This window comes from Ambystoma mexicanum, chromosome 5q (genome assembly GCF_040938575.1).
Source record: "Ambystoma mexicanum isolate Mex_15411 chromosome 5q, UKY_AmexF1_1, whole genome shotgun sequence".
In the NCBI taxonomy this organism is placed as follows: domain Eukaryota; kingdom Metazoa; phylum Chordata; class Amphibia; order Caudata; family Ambystomatidae; genus Ambystoma; species Ambystoma mexicanum.
The window spans coordinates 1,116,259,852-1,116,281,233 of record NC_090933.1 but is presented as its reverse complement, the minus strand read 5'-3'; the positions used below and the strand labels follow the sequence as shown (position 1 = coordinate 1,116,281,233).

Sequence of the window (21,382 nt, the reverse complement as noted above, 5' to 3'; positions counted from 1 at the left end):
CCAATCACTTTGTTATTCAGGCTAAATTTGGAAAAATGTCCATTATCCCAGCTTTAACATACTTAAGACAAAAAGTGACTCCAATCCTATTGTATGGGTCAGAAACTCTGCCAATCTTATCTGAAATCGTATGGGGGAAATTTGAAGCCAAATTTTGTAGATGTATTCTTGGCCTCCCAGGTTGTACACCAATTGTGTTGATTCGTAATGAACTTGTATTAACGGTTATATGCCCAATACCTATGGCATTTAATAAACTTGTGTAGAAAGTGTCTCCTAGCATACGAATCAGATATGCTTATAGGGTCGTTAGCCCGTTATATTTTGCAGTCTAGAGACTTTCCTAAAAACGGGCGCCAGGACGTAATTAATGCTCTGGCCTATGTAGATGTGTCTATCGAAGTGCTTATACAAAACCCAACACGTGTTAAAACGAAGTTATTCCAATGGGACTGGTCAAGAAATAGAACCACATGCCCTTTATATCAAGACTTTGATGGTAAAGTGTTCACACACAAGAAATATAGTCTACCAGAATGTTATATGATCAAATCCCCATCCCGAAGCCACAGGTCAGACTTCCTAAGAATAAGATTAAATCTATGGCCAACACAAGAGGTGCTTCTTAAACGTAAGATTTTACCACAAGAAACATTTTGTCGATTATGCAAAAGCGAAACTGTGCAAACTTTGAGACATTTACTGGTAGAATGCCAAGCCTTATGTGATGCTAGAAAGTCTCCACTGAAGGAACATAGTGGCATAACTGCTGAAACTTGTGGTTTATGATTGTGTGGTCCATCTTTGCCTTTGAGAAACTGTGCCCGTTTTAAAAAAATATAGAGTTAAATATTCACATGGAAAATTGAATTGTAATGTCATTTTGATTTTAGGAAAATTTGAGTAATGTGCAATTTTTAATTCTATGAATTTATGATTTCTTTCTCTTAATTCTAAAAAAATTGTAAAGATGATTAACTTCAGCTAAAATAAAAAAATGATGTAAAACTCACATGTTCTGCAAGGCATATTAAAGACATAACAGGGTTCCTACTGCCACTGGACCCGCTGGTATTGGTCTTGGGTAATATTGTGGAAGGGATGTACCCGATAAAGGGTGAAATGTGATGTCTGATTTGCAAAATGCAGCTCGTTTAACAATTGCCCAGTTTTGGAAAACGGAGGGAGGCCGATAATAGCACAGTGGTTTAAGTCTGGGAGATACTTGCAATGGAAGAAATGATGGCACTTGCTTCGGGTGGATACCAAAGATATATACAAATATGGCCTCCCTTTCCTGTTTTTCATAACAGAGAACATCACTATCACAAACCTTGCCTGTTGAGGGTCCCAAATCTGTGAAGATGGATGTAAGGGCTTGAGAACACAGTCAGCCAAAAGGTGAAATGAGAGTGGGTGGTGATGCTCCAATATCAGTGTGTCAACTAGTTTGTTGAAGTACATTATAACTATTTTATTGTTTTATATGTCTCAATTTTCCCTCCCGATACCAGTACCCACAAACCTCTCTGGGGTACACTCATGAACTGTGTGTCCAGGAGTTCCAATTTTCTATCGCCTCTACCCAGTACATTTTAATCACTAGGCAATCGCAGAATCCTGCCGATGCTTCCGCACTTCTTGGACAAAAGTGCGGGTTAATTGCATGAAGTCTGGACAGATACCCGCATACTTTATGCAAAAAGTTAGATTCGATTAAATGAAACCTCACATTTCTGGATACCTTTTTAACCTGTTGGCAGATGCGAATCCACTGATCACCCATAATTTCAAGCCCCATGTCCCTCCCACTTTTCTTTGATCCAACTCAGGCCACTGTTTCTCCTCGCCAATTCCCTTATACAATGTAGTAATAACTCCTCTGCTCCCACCCAAATCTAACACCTGCTGTAGCAAGGGGTTCATCTCAGTTTCCTCTCGAGACTCATACCACAAATCTGCCAGCCTTTTTTTAACCAGTCTAGCGTAACCCAGAAAGGATCCCCATGACATGCATGCACTGGTCTCCACTGTTCGAACCACAGAAGCTTTCCTTTCATATAAAGATCCCTCACCCTAGTAAAACCATTACTACGCAGTTTACCAGCAGCTAAATTTGTCATCTCTCGTATGATCGGACCCCACCCCAACGACAAGTTCAGGCTATACATCCATGATCTGTAATTTCCTCAGAAGGCTGCTCCAAATCTCCCTCAGAACTGCGTATATTTCACTCACTCCCACTGTGCCCATTGGGTCCTATAACTACTCAATCCCTTCCCCATTCCTCAGGAATACCGTTAGGAGCCTCCTCTGATCCCTTTCTGATTAATCATTCCAGTAAGTTATTATCTGTAGCTGAGCTGCCATGAAATAAACTTCAAAATCCTTAAGTGTGATCCCCCCAATATGGGTCTGATCTGCATAGTGTACGTGGCACTACGAGTCTGGCCCATACCCCACAGCAATTCCCTGATTTTCAAATCCAACATTTTTAAGACTTTATCTTGTATGGTATATTCATGAAATAAAGTAATCTAGGCAGGACTAGTATCTTGCAGAAAGCAATTTCCCTCCCCCCCCCCATCAAGGACAGCGGCATGGTCTTCCAAAACTCCAGTCATCTACCTGCTAATGCCCTACCTTTATTGTAGACAAATATTTTCCACCATCTCGTGAAAAATTGTAATACCCAAATAGCGGAAGGACTAATTCCCATCTTACTGCCCCACGAAGCAGCATTTCCTTTGGTTGTCCTCGCAGAGCAACCAGTGGGAAGAACAAACTTCCCTGTTCACCGGGAAGCTAGAACTATCGAAATATTCTCTTGTGTTACTGACATACAATCCGTCTCTGCATACAAAGGTATATTATGGTGATGCCTCAGACCCCGATCCCAGTCTGAAATGTAATGTCTAAAATACCCCACCAGATGATCTAGATCCATGGCAAACTGCAGTGGGGAAACGGGGCAGCCCCATCTAGTTTTAATTTCCATTGTGAGGAAATCCAAACCCGTTTTGACTCATGCCACTGGGTCCCTATACAATAGGTGAATACATCTCTGAAGGCCGGCTCCCAACGCAAATGCCTGCAATACCCAAAAAAGCCAAGCCACAGAATCAAAAGCCTTAGTTGCATTCAGGGCCATTATCGCAATTCTTCCTTCAAACCCTGTACCTGCCCCATTATGTAAGGTAACCCCCTTATATTCTTTGAGGTGTTTATCTCTGCCACATATTCACATTGATCCAGGTTTATGAGGTCCAGGACGACAGTAGTTAATCTTGATGCCAGCACTTTCCCCCAGTATCTTGGCATCTACATTAATGAGGGAGATGGTCTATACGAATCACAGTAGTTCATATCTTCAGAATTTCAACACCATAATACACACCTCTCATGGTCTCAAGGAGATCCCTTTTCCTAGGCTGCCTCACACTCCTTCCAACAGGGGATCCAAAAATGTCTTCATACACTACATAGAATTTCACCAGTAACCAGTCTGTGCCTGGGGATTTACCCCTTTGCATTTAACAGAGCACCCTCCCAATCTCCTCCACTATGGGTGCGTCCAATTGCCCTCTGATGTTGCAACAGCCAAGGTACCTGTGAAATATCTAACAGTTCCACTGCCGCCGCCTCCTCTGTATATGGGCCTTCACTAGTGTATAGCTTTTTATAATTAGCCTGAATACCTCATTAATATAGGTTGCTGCTTCTGGTCATACAAATGCACCAACCTTTGAGTAAATTATATACAAAATAGCAGTTTTCAAACAATAGTACTTGTCAACAGTTGCAGAAAATTGTAATAGTTTGAGATTTAAATATCCATTTTTTAAACATAAATTATCTAGTGGTTCTTGATGTATCCTCTAATAATTAAAGGAGATGGATACCACTCGTCTTCAGTGCTGGTTAGGTTCAATTTTGAGATCTCAAACTTGGTTGAGTAGTGTCTAAAGTTTCTTAATGATTTGCTATTCTTTTTGGACTTTAATTACTGATTTTATAGACAATGTCTCGTGGTATGGAGTCCTTTTTTGGACTCTAGCAGGGCTTTTATTCAGTTTGTGTATGTCCTCTTTAAATCAGCCTCGACATGAGTTTCCCCACTGTGTTTTGAGTGGATCATCAGGAGGTTATAGGGAGCACGTCCTGGATTGCAGTGCTTACAGCCTTTTGAACAATTGCATTCAAAACTGCTACTTTACACCAAGAAACATTTCACCTAAAACCCAAGGACTACTTCAGCAAAAACACCTCTTAAGGATTTGAAAACAAGGAAATGCTCCCTATAATCTCCCGAGTTCCATCAACCAAACTGCTACAGAACCACAGTTCAGACCCTAGAAATCTACAGCGATTGGGTAAACTTGTGGTCTCCTAACAACTAGCCCCACCAAACACTGCCTTACTGGATCCTCCTCCTGGTGGCAATCCAGAACACAAGCCTTAGTTCAGGATGAATAAAATACCTCTCCTTCAGTCGACGACTAGGTGTCACCTAGGCTCCTTATGTTCCCACATCATATCCACTGCATGGCTGGAACAACCCATGCCACATTTTGTAAACTCTCCCTTTACATCATAGGTTATCCTTAACATGCACTGCTGTTTTTCTTCCTAGCCAAGTTTGCGCTACATAAAACATTAAATGCCAATTATTGTCAAAGAATACATTCCAATCCACACTTGTAAAATCTTTTGGAATGAATCTTGGCGCAGCACGCGATTGGCTGGCTCTCATTCACTACACTGGTTCCAGGTTTCCAGACACGACTTGATTTGGAGCAAGTGCAGCACCCATAGCTCTCAACCATTTGTGTTTCAAAGGCGGGTGAAAACACCCGATTTTGGCGGGTGAGAGGCCCATTGAAACGAATGGGCGTGCTGGAGGCTTGGCGGGTGAGTCAGCTGTTTACAAGGCGGGTGACACCCGCCAAAAGCGTGTGAGTTGAGAGCTATGGCAGCACCCTTCCCACCCGTATTTGCTGGAGGGGCATTTCCCTCTGAAGAAAAAAAAAAAAGTAGTTTTCCTACCCACTCCATTCACCACCTGTGACCAACCTGTATCAACCTAAAGCAAAGGATCAGCCACCCACATGCTGCTGGGACCAGCTCTTCCATTTCCTATGGAGTAATTGGAAGCAGTGAAACTGTCCACAGCTACCAGGTGACCATGCGTTCTGTGAATTACATTATAGTTTTGGAATATGGACACATCAGGAAGCCCCACCCAGAGACATATCAAGCTGAGACGAGGACCAATAGCAGCGATGAACAGATCAGCAGTGAAGGTTTCCACACACTCCCTTCCAATGTAACTGGGAACAAGCAGCAATGCTGGGCATGGTGTGGTACTAGGGCCCCAAGTATACTCTACATTGCAAGGCCAAGGATCAGATGCCCACATGGTTACCCCTCCACCCATTAATCAGTGAGGAAGGTAACAGTTCTGTTATGATCCTTTAGAAACTAATGCGTTTTAACCCGAGGAGTAATTGTGTACTTCATCACTTTCAGGAGGCCACAACATTGTGAAGCTGTGATGTAGAAGGTACAGAGTCCACCAGGATACCCAGAAGCTGTACTGTCAAATAGATGCAGAGTATAGGCCCAAAATGAAAGCAAAATTGGCAGTCAGTGGCACCTAGGACCACATGAGTGACAAGGTGATACAGTAAGACAACAGGGCTTGCTAAAGGCACAATTTGTGCAATCATTGCAACCAATGTAGTATCAGAAACATACAATAGGAAAAGTAAAGTGACCACATAAATCAGCATGTGGTGCAGAGTACCTAGCCAAGCCCAACAAGCCACAAAACAAACGCCTGCTTGCGCCACCTCAGTCCAGAGTCCCAGTGATCCATGCCAGGACCTGCCCCTTACATCCACGAGGCCCCTGGATGAGAGTCCCATATCTGTATGGAATCCCAGTTCAATCTTCTACAGGGGCATGTCAACTGAAGACACAAAACATCACCTGTGTCAGGGCCTGCCAGGCACGACATCACATTATTTTTTCCCATGCATGCCTGTGTACCACTATCACACCCGTTGCTCATCTATACAAATCAACCCACCACACATCTGCACTGGGACCCTCTTTCACCTTCCAGGCCATTTCAATCCGGTGTTTGACCAACAGGAAGATAAAGTCTTTCATTCTGGTAATGTATGCTGTGTTTCCTAGGAAACATCCCCAGAAGGCAGGCCTCAGGCAGCCAGGAATGCATCAATACCCCCATGGGCCTCTGTCTGCAATTGGCCCCTCACCAGTACCTCTGGACAGCTCAAGAACACGTGTAGCATATCCACTGCACCTCTATGGCAGAGCAGCTGCGCCACCATCGGGAACTGGGAAATTGTGTGGAATCAGGTACACCATGTGTACCAGATAGTCTGAAGCTGAGACTGTCCTAGAATTCAAACCCATTCCCATCAGTAAAGGTCCTGGCCAGGTCCACCTCCCATTGCGAACGCACAGAGGCAGCGGTGCCATTTACTGGAAACCAGTTTGTATATTGTTGGGACAACATGGCCTCCTCAGACAGCAACATCATACATGGCCTCCATTATAGTGTCAGACACGTTTAGGCCACCATTTCCTGAACATGATCACTAGGCCTGAATGCAACAGGCCCTCGTGTATGCCTGTGGCCTGGGTTAAACCACTAAAATCGACCCTCTCCCCGTTCTGCAACAACTTTCCCACTGGCCACCCCATTAGGCTCCCAATGTATGCTAATCCCGTGGGCCTGGTTGGATGTCACTACTCCCAACAGGGGAATGGTAGAGTATGTCCACAATCACCAGCAGCTTCCACAACCTACACCATAGGGTCCTCGCCAACTGCAAAAGGTGATGCCAGCACGAAAACATTCCTGCATGTACCCACAGCACCTCCTTCAGAAAGTACTGCTCGACTCTGGGCTATAACAAGCTAGTGTCTAAAGAAAGCTCATTAGCAAGCCCATGACTAACTGCAGATGCCCTGACAAATAAGCTCAAAGTAGGGGAACCCGGAAGGCCCACGTACCCCTATAGTCCTTTTACAGGGTGCCCACTGTAATCCTGCTCCTGTCCCATCTATACAAACTTTTTTTGTGGATGCTGAACGGTATTTTAATAACAGACACAGGAGCGCCACCCAGTCCAGCAAATCGAGAAAGTGTAAGTGGTCTTCTGGGTTAGAAATATTCATGCCTGCATCCAGATATTCAGACCAAAGAAAGAAGACTGCCAGTGCCACCAACACTAGGAAAAACCACATTGGGCAACCCTTCCTAGTGCCTTTCCAGAGTGCCCACCCCTCGGAAATCTGTCTGCCCATGCACACCCTGGCAGTGAGACCTGTGAACACTGCAGTAAATCAAAATACCAAAACGGCAGCACTCCAAAGTTCCTCCTGCCCAGTGCTGCGCCACCAGCTATAGCAGGTAATGGAGGCATGCAGCCCCCCGAACAGCAGCAGCCACTGAACAGCAGCAGGTACAGTAAAGGCCACCCCAAACACCCTCGTTTCCAAACATTCCATGCAGTTCTGCACACCAGCAGGCTGACGGTACTAATGCACACTGCAACACGAGCCCTCCCCAAGGCCACTACGCCATGCCTTTCTCATCTGCAGGTACCAGACCTGCGAGCTCCTCAGCCCCCGCCAGTGCTGCCGACAGCAAAACCCACTTGGTGCTCAGAAATCGTCCTAGTATCAGGCAGACATTTGTGGGCATATCGTTAAGGATCCAGCACAACCTCTATGCATGCTGCTCCCTGTATGGCTGCCGGCCGTGTCCTCAGGTGATTGGATCGTAATGCACATGTTAGGTGAGTGCAGCCGCTGACTAGTGCATTTGCTTTTTGAACAAACAGAAATATATTCTACAGAAAAGTAATCATTTACTCATTTCAAGCCATATCGCTGGTGGCATTTACGTCGGGGCAGTGATTTCCTCAATAACTCTGCACACTGGCATTGTGACAGGTCTTGTTCGTCAATATCCAAACACTAAACCAGCTCCACCTCTACTGGAACAGGGAACTACCCTTACATCCATGTGCACCATATAGCATACACCTTTCGTCGACCCCAAACTGCTACCACCAACTACTCTTCCTCCATAGGTCTTATGGACAGTAGCATAGGTCAACAACTGGGATCTGGCAATATGAAACTGCTCACCTTCCCTCGCTAGTATCTATTCCTCCACCAATATCCTCCCCGTTAACCTCCGAGGGTACCATCCCCTGACAACCAAAATCCTCCACTAATGTTCCAATTCACTTTGTTACCCAACCCCCAAAACTCCTTCCTACCATCTCTAGAAATGGGTTTTACCCCCAGTCCACCTCCACACAAGACCTCCCACAACTCCAATGCATTCACACCCAAATACGTTGATGACCACATCACCAACCCCCCTCCCCTCACTGCACTGCCTCCCAATGCAAGCCCATCTGCTAAACCTGCTGCATCATTACAAGGATGTCCCATTGAAATCACAAGTTCTCACTGAGAAACTTTGCATCAGGTCCCCCATAAGACACATGCAGACTTATTTATCCTCCAGAATACAGGCCATCACCTTCTATGCCCCAAAAACCACCCCAAGTCACACTATGCAAACATACAGCATGGAGATAGCAGGACAAGACAAAACCCATCTGCCCATTAGGTTATGCATCTGACAAAGTTATCACATCCTGCCAGTTACCATAGCTTAATTCAAGACCCCGACTCCCTACGCACCCAAAGTTTGTTTTAACCCAATTCTGCCAAGTTAACATGCAACATCTCATCCCACTGAGAAGCCATATTTGGCCTGTGCTACGATTTCTTGGGCAGAGCCTAGTATGGGCAATTTGGGTTCAAATCCAAGGACATGGGAAACCATTGAGCCATCCAGAGCCGACTAATTAAACTCATCAGTCCTACTGAAAAATGAGTCACCTCATTGGTGCAACTTTGTCCTTGAATGCAGGGTGCGGAGTAGGGTTATTTGGTCAGGTGGCCTAATTTCCCTAGATTTAAAAATATGTACATAAAAATCTTATAATGCAACTAGCTTAAATTCTACAGCCCATAGCACCTTTTGAGGTAAACAAATATCAAGCCAGCACTCTAGGGGCACTGCAAACTGATAGTCTTTGCCTAGGTACCATGGAGCAAGTGGCGCTTTGCACTGGCCATTCATATGGCTACATTTTAACTTCCTGGCAAGGGCTGAGCAACTTTCTACACCCTCCCCAGCTAATCATACTAAGCGTTAGCTATAAGTCACTGCCAGAAACGTGTCCTTCCTCCTAGAGGAGCTTCACCCCACTTGATTATTGCTGGAGCATTAGGGCAGCTTTCTGTCAAGCTTCTATGCAAATTGCTTCCGACTCAGGCAGTATACTAGTGACACTGTAGGCAAAGCCATATCTGATACAAGAAGCTGCTCATTCGTTACTTATATCCACCAGTTTAACCATTTGCACACAATCCTTCCCCCAAGCCAGAGGTTGTTCTGCACCCCACAATTCCAGAAAGTCAAAGCCCAAAGAGTAGTGCCAAGCCAGACAAATGTATTGAGCATGTGTAATGCACTTTATTGGCCATGGGTTTAAAAAAAAAAACAAATATTGTCTGCCTTATGTTACTAACAGATTTATTCAAGTGGTGCTGTGTGAAACCCAACTGCCTCACCGCTGCATCGGTTGTTCACCATTACCGGCATACAGAAATCAAATTACCCAAACGCAATTTGTATTGGGATAAGTTTGTAACTGCACGTTGCTAGCAAGCTTTTGTTAGTGGGTGCCACCCAAAAACGAGGTCATGGCTGCTTCCTAACACAAACTCGCCAGGTAGAATTTAGCACAAATTAAACACCAAGACAATGCTATTGTAGGGCAAAGAGGCTTTATTCATGTGTGCCATGTGCATCTACCACAGCGCTGAACTTTGCAATGGGGCAGCAGAAGGGCACTCCATGCCTATACTTCCGTTTGTACACAGACACTTCCGTTTCCTAACAGACCTTCCGTAATAAAGCCCCAAACCGTCCTATTCAAATGAAAAACAAACTAAGCATTTAATGTTGATCTGTTTCCCAGCAACAGGCATGCGAATCAAACTTAAATACAATCACTCCGATCAATTCACTGAAAGTAAACACATGTTAAAGTCATTCAAGGGAAACCGTCCGCCGCCTCATGCCTCCATTTTCTGAGCCCTCTTTACAGTGTTGCTGGGCTTCCTTTCCACCGCTTTAATAACACCAACGGCAACAGTTTGCTTCAGGTCACGCGCTGCAAACCGCCCTGTAACCAAAAGAGGAGATTAATTTCAGATACGTTTGGCATACAAGTTGCCAACACGAGAACGTTTTGTATGGTGTAGTGGAGCTGGTTGCAACCCGGTCTCTAATCAATACAATCTACTGATCAGATTAAAGTCACCCGGAAGCTTACACAAAAGGGAACATGAACCATCAACACACCCATCAGAAAGGCTGCTGTGCAGTGTTGGGAGCTCTGATATTTTATGTATTGCCACCAATTAATGGATTTGAAACTAGATAGTCCCCAGAAAAAGTAACTGGCATTGGAGTTTAACAGTGGATTACCAGTTACGCATTCAGCAGTATTAGTGCTAATGTTAGAATAATCGCTAGCCACTGCAACAAAATCTTGTCAAGTGCAGTAACGGGACTGACAACATTGCTGTGAAGTAATGAGTGTAAGAACTGACCCAGGGGAGGATAGTCGAAGAAGCGTTCCACGCAGAGGGGCTTATGAGGAATCAGTTTGACCATTGCAGCATCTCCAGACTTCAACTGAACTGGGTTATCCTCTAGTTTCTTCCCGGACCGACGGTCCATCTTCTCCTCCAGGTCAGCAAACTTGCAGGTAACGTGTGCAGTATGGCAGTCTATGACTGGTGAATAACCACGCTTTATAAAGCCTGGATGGTTCAAAATGATGACCTAGGATTGTAATATACAGATTACTTACCAACATGCAGGGCTGAACACTAGAGAGACCACCACATTACACTGCATTAAGCCTTACACATGCATCAATACACTAGACTGGTCCCAATATGCAAAGTGCTGTAAACACCATGCCAGTAGTCTACATTAAGGCAGCTCCTAGTAAGGGGGGACCGAGGGCGGGGGGGGGACGCAAAGCATTTCTCCTGGGGTTATTTTTGTACTGCACAGGCAGCAAGTTGGCCTGCGCATAGTGCGCCCCCCGGGGTAAGAGTCGGGGAAGGTTTGGGAAGTAGTCAGTGGACTTGAGATGGAGTAGTCCTGGTCGCCTGCTCCCGAGCCTTCCCAGAATTGGGCCTATGAGGGGGAGGTGAGTTGGTAGAGCAGATTAGCGGGTTGGGCAGGCATTATATAAAAATATATATATTGTTTTGGAAAAGGTTTAGTTGGAGATACTGTAAAAGGTACCTCCATTTTACCTGTGGCATCAAGGCAACGTTGGGCTGTGGCTTGGGCGTTGGGAGCGGCACGTTCCTGCCGTTTGTGGGGGGAGCACAGTGGTTGACAGGCTCAATGGGGGTTTGTGCAGGTATTTTTATGAGAGCCGCCGCATTAACTGTCCTGCTGATAACGCTGTAAGGGGGCCAGGGAATTAAGCCGTCCCGGTTCCCCTGGTTTCTTCTGCTACGCAGCACATTGCGCGTTAGCTTTCAGTTGTAGGGAGGCAGTGCAGATCCCTTAAAGGGACTGCGCTGCTTTATTGGCGAGTCTGCATATCAGACCAGGTGTCCCATTGCTCAGCCAGGGGCATTGTTTTTCCTGTCTTTTGCCACCCCCTTTTTGGTAAAAGGGCAGCCTGGTTCATGGGGGAATTTGACAAATTAGGAGCCCAAGAAGTGTGGGCTGAGCTGAGTGGTTTCTTATTGCTCAGCCAGGGGGGGGTAGTTTTTCTTGCTGCTTCCGGCCCCCCCTTTGTGCAAGGGCAGCCTGACTTCTGTTTTAGGTGATGTAGGTTAGGTACTAGGGTGTGTTTTTTTACAGGGTATAAAAAATGAAATTGATTTAGTATGTATTAGAAGAGTAGTTAACCCTTAGGGTAGAAGAACTATTTTGGGCGTGCCCCTTTCGCAGGGGTACACTAGTTAGTGGGAAGTGGTCCATGGGTAGGTGCCGGCTTGGGAGTATTAGTGCAGTAGGTGACGGGCATATTTTAGTGCGCTGCCATATTTGGTTGCACCATGGTGGGTCAGGGACTGGTGGATGCCAGGGCTCTGAGGGAGGCCCTAGAAATCAGTAGGGCATGTGGGTAGGGGCAGGCTGCAGTGCAGAGCAGCGGCAGATGGGGCAATTGTGGCTTGCACCCCGGCAGCAGGTAGAGGGGAGGTATGGGAATCCAGGGGCAGGAAGATGAGGGAGATTGCTAGAGCTTCCGGGGGGGAAATGCATGTGGGTGAGGATTTAGATAGGGAGGTGATTTAATGACCAGGGGGCGGGAGGTAGGGGATGTGAGGAAAGGCCAAAAAGGGGTAGGTCACGGGGAAAAGACTGGGTGATAGGACAGAGGGGGGAGGGGATAAATATCTGAAAGAGTGCAGGTGGGAGAAGGAGAGGTCCCCGTCTATTGAAATTAGGGAGGGGTGTGGAACAGGCCCGCCCAGCTAGGAGGATTTCAGGCGGAGGGCGTGGTGCAGCCCCTGCTGTCCCAGAGGATGACTACAGAGAGTTTAAGAATGCCCCCTGCTCGGTTGGTGCGAGGACTGTCTAGAGGGTGCAGCACGGCCCCTAGTGATGAGGATCACAAGAGCACACCTCGTCGAGATGACTACCAGGAAGGGGTTTCTGTGGCCCCGCCAAGAAGACAGACTCGCAAGAGGAGATCTACACAACCCGAGCATGGGCTTGCATCAGCAATGGTATTTCAGGGATGAAATAGGGATGGAGGACTGTGGGGCGGTGGGAGGATGAAGGTTATAGGGCAGTAAGGAGGGGGAATGAGAGAAGGGGTTTGAGGTGGGTTTGTGAACAGGTGCAGAGGGTTTGGGGGCAAGAGGTCAGGGGAACAATTAGCTGGGAGAGACTACCGACATGTTTTGTCCCCGCACTAGGAGCCCAGTAAGAAAGGAGAGGAGGCCAGACCGCAGACAGGCGGTGGCAGGTGAGCAGGAAAGGGACTGGTCAACTATATGGCAGAGGGGGAATCCAAGAACGGGGCAGGAAATAAAGGGTCTGGTCTGCAAGGGGTAAGGAGAGAGATGGTGTACAGGCTATTGGAGCCTTGGTGGGTGAAAAGGGAAATTTCCCCAGGGGGTTGGGGGCGAGGTACAGGTTTCAAAAGAAGCTGAAGTGAAGGGCAAGAAGAAAAAGCTACCTTACATTGGCCTCACAAAACCGTTGGGGGCGCACTTGATGGCAGCGACTAAGGATAAGATTCAGGCTGGGGAATTTGTGGATGTTAAGCTGCTTCATAGGGTAGTGAGAGCAAAGGAGGGTTCGAAGGAAGAGGAGAGAGCTGGCCTCGTGCCCAAGAGTGCCAGTGACAAATGCTGACAACCAATTTTCAATCATCTACGCCAGTGTCAATTGTGAGAAATTTCTGGAGCGATGTGTGGCTTTAAAGTATATGGATGTAATCAGAAAGGCATTTACAAGTTTGAGGATTTGCATGGGTGCGTTATGACGAATTTAGAGCAAGAATGGTGGACAGCCAGGCTGTATAGGGAAAATGGGCATGGATCTCTGGTTGCAATGGATGGCGCTGATGAGGCCAGCTCCAACAGTACACACAGCAAGTGGTTTACCTGTGCCTTACTGGTCCTTTCTTGGTCGCCCCGGAAGGGGCAGGGGTCAGCCCTCAGCAGCATGTTGGGCTTTCAGTAAAGGCTGCAAGAGGTTGCACGAGTGCAGCAGGTGTGCGGGTTGGCATCCCGTTACATATGGTTTTCAGGCAGGGGACAGGGCTGCATGCCAGTTAAATTGGGTTGTTCTTGTAGGTTGGGCTCAGTTTATTGGAAAATGAGGGGGCACAAGGTTTGAGAGGTTTTGGGACAATCCAAGGGGGTAGGTGAGGAGGAAGATGGCTAGGTAGGGCAGGTAACTGAAAATGTTACTGGTAGAGGCTGTCGTTTGGAGGGTATGGACAATGGTGGCAAAGCCCTCATGCTTGCTGCATGACAAGGTGAGTAAGCTTTAGGGGGACGGTGGCACAGAGTAAATACGGAGAGACTGACAGAGGTTAAGAGGATATCTCAACTTAGAGCGTGCGGTAGTAACCCTGGTTCTTGCAGGAGATGGCACAGGATAGGGCAGAAGAGTATGCACAGCACGGGAGGAACTTCACTCATTTGAGCTTTGGTGCAGCTGGGGGGAGAGAAGGGACTGCATGGACGGGGGTGCACTAAGGCCCCGGGGGGGGGGGGAGTAACGAAGCAAGGTGCTGGAAGAGTAAGATATGGAATGGACGCAGGTTTGGCCCCTGGTGCAGCAGGGGAAGAGGAGTAATGAAAAGGGCCTGCATGGACGGGGTGCATGTGGGCCCTGGTGCAGGGTGGGCAACACAGGGCCCTAGTAGGACGGCGAGGGGCAAGGGTGAGCAGGAGGGTAATAGAGGAGAAAGGGGGTCTATGTGGGATTAGGTGCATTGTTTAAAGGGTAGGTGTGAAAGGTGCAAAATATAGGGGGGAGAGGACTGGGGTGTTTCTATAGAGGGATAAGGAGATGGCCAAGTGAGGATGGGTTCCTGAGGAAGGTGTTACTAGTGGTGTGGGAAAGGTTAGGAATGTGAAACTATCAATTTAGGATGGGTAAGGCACCTGAAACTAGGTGGTTGGGGATTATCGGTTCATAAGGTGAAGACTTTAGGAGGACGGTGGAGGTCTGGGAAGTACAGGGTATATTAGGGCTTGGGTAAAGGGGGCGGTTTGAAATATGGTCAGTTATAGGGGAGGGTGGAATGTGTGTGGTGGGGTGGTTGTGAATGGAAAGTGACATTGTAATTTCTTTTTCAGATGCTGCGGAGGTCGGGGGAGATGCCATAGCCTTGGTTTGTGGGCCATGCTTTTCTTAAGTGGGCAGGGAAGGAAGAGAAAAGGGGCTTTTGGCAGGCAATTGGGTTGCAGCATCAAAGTGGCATTGGTAAGATAGTTTGGTTTAGGGGCTTTGCTGGGATCAGCTGTTGGCTATGTTGGAGGGGTTGAGGGAACGCTAGGGGTCTCCTGAGGGGGTTATCATTCTTGCAGGGGGGAAATGACCTGGTAAGAGATACAGGTGTGGCTCTCCTGGATTTGTTATGGGTCTGAGAAATGTGGCCTCAAATGTGTAGTTTGGATTAAGTTGTTGCCATGGAGAGTTGAGCAAGAAGTGAGGGAGCGATAGAGTGGGCAAGGAAGGGGATAAACAGAGGGAAGGTAAAGTTTTGTGCCTCGGCGGCAGTACAGGTTTTGGTCCACAAGAAATAGTTTATGAAGGCTTCATGATATTGAAAGGATGGTGTCCATTTGGCAGTTTTTGGAAATAGGTTGACCTGGTTGGCGAGAGATGTTTTACATGTGTATAGCTCACAGACAGCCCAGGGGCATTGTGGCGCTGTTACTTGCAGCAGGCTTAGTTACATTTTGCATAAATTACAGCATTGGGTGCATAGATACATGTTATGCAAAGAAATGTACACAGCTCAAATATTTATAGGGGATTAACGTAATGAACGGGGTAAAAAAAAAAATCAGGCAAATAAGGTATATGGAGTTGGAAGTAGAAAGGAATGGTGGGGCAGAAACACTGGGGAGGGTTTTTCTGGTGAGGGGGCATGGTCCCTTTAGATGTGGGGGGAAGGAAGCACAATGGGGAATGGATGGTGCAGGAAAGGATGGGGGTGCTGTGCACATACCCGCTAGCCTGGGGCGATGGGGGAGAACAGGTATTTAACCTGAAGGTGCATGGCCCCAGGGAGAAAATGGGACGCTTTGAGAAGTGGGAAGGAGACGGTAGGGACCAAGGGATAGTCAGGGAGGAAGGGGATTTATTAATTGTTGGGGAAAATGAGTTTTTATTAATTGGTTTGTTTAAAATAGTGTTAGTTTGTAAGGGCAGGGAGCCATGTAAGCGGTTAATTGTAAGCTTTGGCCTGTCACATTAAAACAACCTTTTCCACTTAAATGAGCCTGGGTTTTTGTACAGCAAGCCAAAAAGGCATAATTTCTCTGGTTACCTTCATGCCTTATGCTCTGCCAATAATCTTTTCCAGTACAAGGCCATACATTTGCTATGCTACATGAATGTGCACTGCTTGCAAGGGGCCAACCATGTAAAGTTTAACATTCAACATAACTCCAGGGGGTGGAAGCACAATAGCTACGAGTACCCACTTTAACCATTGAGTCATAGGGGGTGATGCATAGCATAAAGTGGTCACAACACTCATTTGTGCGCAAGCTACATGACAAACACGAGGCTCAAACTAACCTGTGCAGTGAAACTAGACGTTCCAGTTGGTGGGTCTGTTTTGGAGTTTCCTGCTACGTTTCCACGCCTTAGGTTTTTAACAGCAATATTTTTCACATTGAACCCTATGTTGAATCCTGGTAAAGCCATTTGAAGGGGCTCGTGGTGCATTTCAATCGATTTCACTTCAGCTGTGTAATTTGCAGGAGCAAAGGTAATGGACATGCCTGGTTTCAGGGTTCCAGTTTCAACTTTCCCAACAGGTACTGTGCCAATGCCTAAGAACAGGACATACAAGTTGAGAGATCGCTACCTTAAGTGCATGTGTTCCAAGCTCTAATCTAGGCTTCCGCCACAATTGGAACACTAAACCCAGGCTTTGTAGCCTCCCAGCATCCCATGTAGTACATTACAACGCAGCACAAATTAGGTCTGCTTTACGTAGGTTAACCCACAGTACAATTGAAGTCCTCACTACCAGCAAACCCCTTAACCAAGCAGGCAGTTAAAGTACAATTGAACCCAAGAGACCTCGTGATTGCTCGCTTCACAAGCTCGAGTTATACAATATGCACCTATCCAACAAATTCCCCCTTGCCCGATATTGTTACACACGGCAAATAAGAGACACCCCACCACTTAGGGTTTGCTTCCTGCAGAATGTGGTGACCATTGTAGCCCAATAGCTACAAAACGTTGCAACGAAACTAGAGCCCCTGAACATGAGTCCTACAACACAAGAATGCATGCCAATACCCGGGTCCCCCAATGTCGTTTCTGCAATGCTTGTGGTTAACCCACAACTGGTTAGTAGATCGAAGATGAAAACCCAACCAGTTATGACAAACTCCTATGAATAAGCAGTTAATCTTGACACGAGTGAGCCCTAGCATTTAACTTACCGCCTATTTTATAGACATCCTGCAATGGTAGTCGAAGTGGCTTGTTGGATGGGCGGACAGGAGCCAGCAGCGCATCCATGGCTTCCAGGAGGGTATTGCCTTTTCCTGAGCCTTCCTTTCGTTTAACCTTCCACCCTTTAAACCAAGGCATCTGAAACAAAACAGAGGCTCAAAGGTTGGCACTAGCACTGCTGGCAATACAAAGGGCGGGTGTGAATATCCCTGTTAAAATACATGCTAGGGTTACATCTGCTCAAGGGCCACACGTTGCACAAGCCTACTGCAAAATGCACCAGAAGGGAAGTGCAGACCACAGATCATTGATGTTTAGAACAAATTTCCACACGACACGGGCATTACCAATATTCATATCAGTGCAAACAACCAGCCTTTTCTGGCAGCCTTAAAATACCAGCATCAGTAATATTGCACCCAAGGAAACTCGAACATTTAGCTTAAATTCGCTATGAGACAAGTACCAAGTTGCACATTTGCAAACTGGAAGAGGCGTCAAAAATACTAGCCCAAGCTAAAAATTAATTTTGGCTAAATGCCAACTGCATTTACACCAAGGGTGTCGATTACAGAACCCGTGCAAGGGCATCACCACACGTGCGTTCGTGCAAACCTGCTCTAGTGCAAAACTACATTCTACCCTTCCTGCACTGGGCAAGGTTTACCTTCGTGCCAATACTGTGGCGTGTACTGGTAATAGGGCAAAGCACACTACCCATAATGGGCTAGTCCATGTTGCTAAGTCCAAGATGTGGGTGGCAGGATTATTGATGTCAATCAGATCAGCAAGCATAATAGAGGGATTCTGAGCAGCATAGTACACTTCCCAAACATGCTCCCTTACCTTTTGACTAGGCGACGTGATGTTCTCCCCATTCCATCCAGAAACGGGTACAAATGGAATTGCAGTTGGATTGTAGCCTATTTTCTTCAAGTACATGCAAACATTTTTAACCACTTCATCGTAGCGCTTCTGGCTGTAGGGTGGGTCGGTCATGTCCATTTTATTTACACAGACAACGAGTTGTTTCACGCCCAGCGTGAAAGCCAAGAGGGCGTGCTCCCTGGTCTGTCCTTTCCGTGAAACTCCAGCTTCAAACTCTCCCGTAGCAGCCGACACCACCAGCACAGCAGCATCGGCCTAAGGAGGAAGAGACAGGCCATAACAATAACTAACTTGTTGGAAGCATCGCCAGAAAATTAAGGTGCTCTTATGCAGGCGGACAGTTTACCTGGGATGTCCCAGTCAGCATATTTTTGATGAAGTCACGGTGCCCGGGGGCATCAATGATTGTAACGGTGAATTTCTGCGTTTGAAATTTCCACAGTGACACATCAATAGTGATGCCGCGCTCCCGCTCTGCCTTCAGTTTATCAAGGATCCAGGCGAACTTGAAGGAGCTTTTGCCAATCTGTCAAGATGAACACAAAGGATCAAACAAGCACAGCACCAAACTCGCCCATATCCAGCATTATGTACCATAATAAGTGGAAGACAACCTTCCAAATGACAAAGGAGCAGGGCTTAAAGTGACGGAAAGGGCGATTTGGGCCAACCCTGATCCTTTAAGTAGTCCACTCATCCACACCCATAAGAATTTCACTCTGTACTCAAACAAGCAAATGGATACCCAACAAACCTGCTTCTTTGAACAAAATACCTGCTGGCTCAGCAAATTGCCATTTACCACCTTCTCCCCCAAGAGGAGCAGAGCCCTGGGACTAGGCCACCATTAGGTGTGTGGGGGGTATTAATACAGCGACAAAAATAACTACCACAACCTCAAGGCCACATACACAATGCATTATAAGGTTGATTTTTGTGCCAATTGCTCGATTCCCGGCAGCCATTTGGATACCGCCATCACTTAACGTAGTGAGACAGAACATCCCAGCACCTTCCTTAAACCACAACAGTTTAATGTGCGAACACACCATCTAAAACCATTTAAGGGACATGTCAATACACAGCAAGAGGCCTCCTTCAGAGAGGTGCAAGATAGCACAGAAGACTATTTCTAGGACGTTAAGCCCAGTAGTTGTGGGGTTGCCCAGTTCAGCCATTTTCAAAGTCTCGAGTGTGGCTATGCCTTAAATGTAATGACGCATAGATGAGAGATAGGCTAAGGCTAAGAGTTACACAGAATGAGAGTTTGAAATATGTCCATCACAATCCCTGCCCCTCTATGCAACACTGAACCCAAAACAAATGGCCCAGATATTACTAGGTGTGGCTAGTAGTTTCCATGATCACATTACCCCCAAACCAGTGCCAAAATACAACGCAAGCACTGTCCAATGAAGTTTCTGGAGTAAAGCAATGAGCTTTCGCTAAACTACTAGCAGTGTATATTTGAATACTCAGATGCGCCCAGGCAAGTGCTTAAGGGGCAGTATATGCAGAAAAGTAAATCACCATAACCACATCTGTCATCCAATCTCAAGCCACCCTCCGAAAGTGAATACAACCTCCCAGGTTGAGCACGAGAGGCTACAGAGTAAACACAAGCCGCCGAGACAGGTCAGGTCTAAACGAGGAACATTTGCACCAAATAACAAAAAGCCCTAAGCAGGTAATTCCGAGACTTCCATGTAATGCCCCCTTACAGTAAACGAGTAATAGGCCGCCACTAGAAGAGTGCCAGGTTCAAAGAGTAGCAACAAAAAAGTAAACATCCAAGAAAAACCAAATGCGCCAAATCATTGGTACTGGGAAGAAATCCGTCCCTTCACAACAGAAGTAGAAATTACTAAAATTATACGACAACGAGTCTACAGCTCAATTTTATAGCATGCTGGATGGATCATGAAAGGGCCTTACTAAACAGATATGGAGGCCACGCCAAGCCTTCTTAAAAAGGCTGCATTTTTGCCATAAACGTGACCACATGGGATCCTACAAACCTACACAGGACAAGATAAAAAAAAGCGCAGGGGAGTTTGAATTATTGAAATTAAAGTTACTACCAAGTTCACACACACAATAACTACGAACATCTGCATTTGGTAACAGAAAATGTGCGTTAAAAAGATGGTTAATCGTTTTAAACGAGGACTTTCCAGAGGGGAGTGGTGCCTTAGGGTGGGTCTCCCATTAAACGTTACCAGCGAACCCGCCTTCTGCAACGCCCTGTGCCCTTTCACCTGGCTCGCCGCTGCCTCCACTTTCTCCAGGACTCGCGGCTCTAGACCTCCGCACTTGTAGATCATGTGGCCGGTAGTAGTGGACTTGCCCGAGTCCACGTGGCCAATGATCACGACATTCAAGTGCGGCTTCGGGGTCGCTTTGTCTCCACTCATGGTTCTCGTGCACCGCCTGCTGCTTCGAAAAGTCTCTCACAGGTTTGGAACAGAGCTACCATTCTGCAAGTGAAGCTTTTATTGACCCAGGCGGGTCTGACCAGTAGCCGCGCACGATCCGCGGCCACGCCCACAGGCTGAAAGAGAGCCAATCGGGGCTCTAGGCACACTGGGCGGGGTCGCAGTTAAGCGCCTTGCCCTGCCCTGATTAGTATCTTTCTGAAAGTAATTGCCCGCAGCTGGACTTTATCGTGTTGGAAGTAGGGAGTTATGTCTGATTCGGTCCTGACCAAGCATTTTCACATTCACATTCCCATTTCCAATATTCACTTTATATGGAAAGGTGTTTATGAATTATCCGTTTTTGGACATACTGTTATTTCGTTTTGTGTTACCGTTTGATTCTGATCATTTGTGTTTTTAAGACGTGCATTTAATTTAAGAAATGGGTGGCTATTTTTAAAGTTGGAAATTGGAATGGAGGAAGAGTCTGAGTGTGGGACACATTTAATACCAGGTAGAACTTAAGTCTTTTTTTTTGTAAGCTTTTTGAATGACATGAAGGACAACAACCTTGATGCTTGTTTAGAACTATTGCTCGTACACGTTCAGTAGACTCACACGTTCCTCCACGCCCTCCTACTAGTCTCAGTAATAAATCTAGGAAAGTGCCCCTTCCTTGGAGACAGCCTTGGTCAAATACAATCTCTACCCCCAAGCTTCACTCCACTCCCCGGTGGTGGCA

At 46.5% G+C, this 21,382-nt stretch overlaps 1 protein-coding gene across 1 annotated transcript; it reads right to left on the bottom strand.

Annotated features, from left to right (window-relative positions):
- Positions 1 to 9,895: 9,895 nt before the first annotated feature.
- Positions 9,896 to 20,714, bottom strand: LOC138498684 (elongation factor 1-alpha-like). Its single transcript, XM_069622348.1, has 7 exons — positions 20,482 to 20,714; positions 18,570 to 18,749; positions 18,182 to 18,478; positions 17,323 to 17,473; positions 16,442 to 16,698; positions 10,744 to 10,978; positions 9,896 to 10,313 (listed from the first exon to the last, which is right to left on the bottom strand). The coding sequence occupies exons 1-7, from the start codon at positions 20,635 to 20,637 to the stop codon at positions 10,204 to 10,206; spliced, it is 1,386 nt and encodes a 461-aa protein (XP_069478449.1). The 5' UTR covers positions 20,638 to 20,714; the 3' UTR covers positions 9,896 to 10,203.
- Positions 20,715 to 21,382: the final 668 nt, after the last annotated feature.